The sequence below is a fragment of the Cystoisospora suis genome, assembly GCF_002600585.1.
Source record: "Cystoisospora suis strain Wien I chromosome Unknown contig_400, whole genome shotgun sequence".
NCBI classification, from domain to species: domain Eukaryota; phylum Apicomplexa; class Conoidasida; order Eucoccidiorida; family Sarcocystidae; genus Cystoisospora; species Cystoisospora suis.
This window is the reverse complement of record NW_027153201.1, coordinates 17,804-20,456: the sequence shown is the minus strand read 5'-3', so window position 1 is coordinate 20,456 and position 2,653 is coordinate 17,804. Positions and strand designations below refer to the sequence as shown.

General features: G+C 43.0%; 1 protein-coding gene across 1 annotated transcript in view; it reads left to right on the top strand.

Annotated features, from left to right (window-relative positions):
* Positions 1 to 415: 415 nt before the first annotated feature.
* The window catches only part of CSUI_001011 (gcc2 and gcc3 domain-containing protein), a gene marked incomplete at its 3' end in the record, with an annotated part of 19,662 nt that continues 17,424 nt past the window's right edge, over positions 416 to 2,653 (top strand). Inside the window, exons 1-3 of the mRNA XM_068061217.1 lie at positions 416 to 607; positions 1,473 to 1,705; positions 2,405 to 2,600. Of these exons, the coding sequence (XP_067926806.1) occupies positions 478 to 607; positions 1,473 to 1,705; positions 2,405 to 2,600 (559 nt within the window). The remainder of the gene's footprint in view (positions 608 to 1,472; positions 1,706 to 2,404; positions 2,601 to 2,653) is intronic.

Genomic DNA, 2,653 nt, shown 5'->3' with positions numbered 1-2,653 from the left:
AGAGAGAATAGGAAGAAGAAGAAGAAAGAAATGAAGATGCAAAGCTGACTAGGACAGACTGAGAGATACATACGAAGACCGAGAAGCTAGGGTTGCAGAAAGGTGACTGGTAATATATACCTCTCCCACCACCCTCTCCCTCCCTCTCTTTCTCTCGCACCTTGTCTTCCTTCTTGGGCCTACGTGACTTCTCTACAAGTCGTTTCTCCTTATCTCCAGAATCCCTAAACTCCCATTCTTCTTCGTTTTTCTTCCTTTCTTCCTTCTCTCAACCTTTTCGTCCTCTTCCTCTCTATCACTCTTCTCCCCCTCATCATCCCGATCTTCATCTTCTTCTCTTCCTTCTTGTTCCTTTTCTTCTTGTCCTTCTTCTTCTTCTCCTCCCTGTCCTTCTTTCTTGTTCTCTTGCGATCAGGGACGTATCAGCCATATAAAGGCGGGCGGACGCTCTCGGATTGTCTCATCTGTCCCGCAGGCATGTACTGTCCGTCTGTAGGCAACGCTATGCCTGCAGGGAGGTGTCGCGAGGGCTACTACTGTCCCTACGGCTCGAAGATGCCGGATGAATATGAGTGCCCTCTATACCACTACTGTGCCAGTCACAATGGTAAGAAGCACAAAGACGACGAAGAAAGAGAAAAGAAGAAGAAGAGGAGGACTTCGCGTGGTCCAAGTAGGTATTTCTCTTTTCTTCTTCTTCATCTTCTTCAAGAGAAGTATAATAGCAATAGTCGTGATAAAGAGGAGGGTGAAGTTCTCTGGTAGGACTTACATTCTCTACATATAGAAAACTCACCTACACCACACCTACTGCATGCACGGATATACTTATAGACACATACATATACATATATATACATATCTATCTATCTATATATATATATGTACAAGTGTATTGAAGTAGTATACAGGAAGAGAGACAGATGGACGTAGGGATAGACATGTACATATATAGATATATATATTACAACTATGGCTTGTTCTGTCCGATATGAAAACACTCGTGGAGACAGGCATGTCTGGGCTTCTACGGAGATGAAAAGATGAGGAATGATAAGGATTAAAGTGTTGCTAAAAGAGGGAGGTCTCTGTCACACTGGGTTACCCGTTCTACTCGTCAGACGAGAACCCCATTCATGCTTCTTTTCTTTCTCCATCTCAGTCATCATATCGTTGCCTCTTCAAACCAACCTGAACTTATACACATATATAGATAGATATATATCTATACTTCATGACTTCTATACATAGATATATATATTCACTAGAGAGAGGGACAGGAGAGTTATGAGATGTCTGGCTTGAGGGGAGAGAGAGAGAGAGAAGGAAGGAACTTCATGGACTTGTTCTGAATAGAAGGAAGACTTCTATTCAGAAGTAGAAGAAGAGGTTAATATGCCTCCGCATGCATGCAGTTTGTCGTTGTGTTGCCTGGTGTATGTACACCGCGATATTTCTCCTTGTTTTCTTAGAGTTAGTGAACGTCGCAGCTGAGAAGACGGGCTATCAAACACAGCCGAGAAAGGATTATATCATTGCTTCTCTTCGGCCTGAGAAAGCTCTAGACGGGAAGATCGAAGAAGATATAGGATGGCTCACAACTGCCCTCCCTTCTGGGGAGGTGCATCATCTCTATCTAGATCTAAAGGGCTATGCAGAGCTGAGCAAGTATGAAATACACTCGGGAGATCCCGGCGGCAACCATGTAAGAGGCCTCGCCAAACGGTAACGAAGAGAAGAAGAAGAAGAAGAAAGGGACAAAGAAGAAGAAGAAGGAGAAAGAAGGAAAGGGAGAGACAGAGAGATGCACAGAAAGAAGAGGAGGAAGGAGGGTGGATGAATGGTGTCTCAGGGTGTATGTCCTTCAGAGAGAGGGAGGAACAAGTCCTTTCACCGTGTAGTAGTAGTTCAAGCTGGCCTTCTTGTCGATAGAAAAGAAGATAGCTACACAGATAGGTTAACGAGAGATAGACAGATAGATGGAAAGACTAGAGATAGATAAATAAATAGAGAGAAAGATTAAAGATAGGTAGATAGATAGATAGATAAGAAGACTAAAGACATAGAGATAGAGTGAAGGTGGAGATCTCTGTCGATCTTTTCATTTTCTCCTTTCTTTCTTTCTATATTATTAAACCAAGAGATTTGGAAAGGGCGTTAGGCTTCGATTCTTGTGGAGAAAGTGATCTTCCTTTAGTTGTCCATAGCGTATTTCTCTGAAGATCTCTTCTTTCTCCTTTTCGTCTTACACGAGAAGAAAGAAACCCCCGGTCGACTTTCTTCTTGTGTGCCACCCAAAAGACCTCTTCTTGTTTTCTATTCTCTTCTTCTTCTTTCTTCTCCTCTTCACCTTCATCTTCTNNTCTTTTCTATCTTGCATTTCTTTCTCTTTCTTTGTATGTAGGTATTAGAGAAGTATTCCATATGGTCGTGGAGTGATAAGCTCGACGACTGGGTGTTTATACATAGAGAGAGTGGCAACACAAAGCCAGTGATCGAAGGGCAGGCCCAGAATCCCTATACCAAGAAATTCTCTCTCCGAATAGAACAATCTCAAGCATTCATTCGAGAGATTATTCTCCTAGGAACCCTCACACCCGGTAGCCAACCCTTCCTCCCCACCTATCGACTCTATCTATCTATCTTCTCTCTC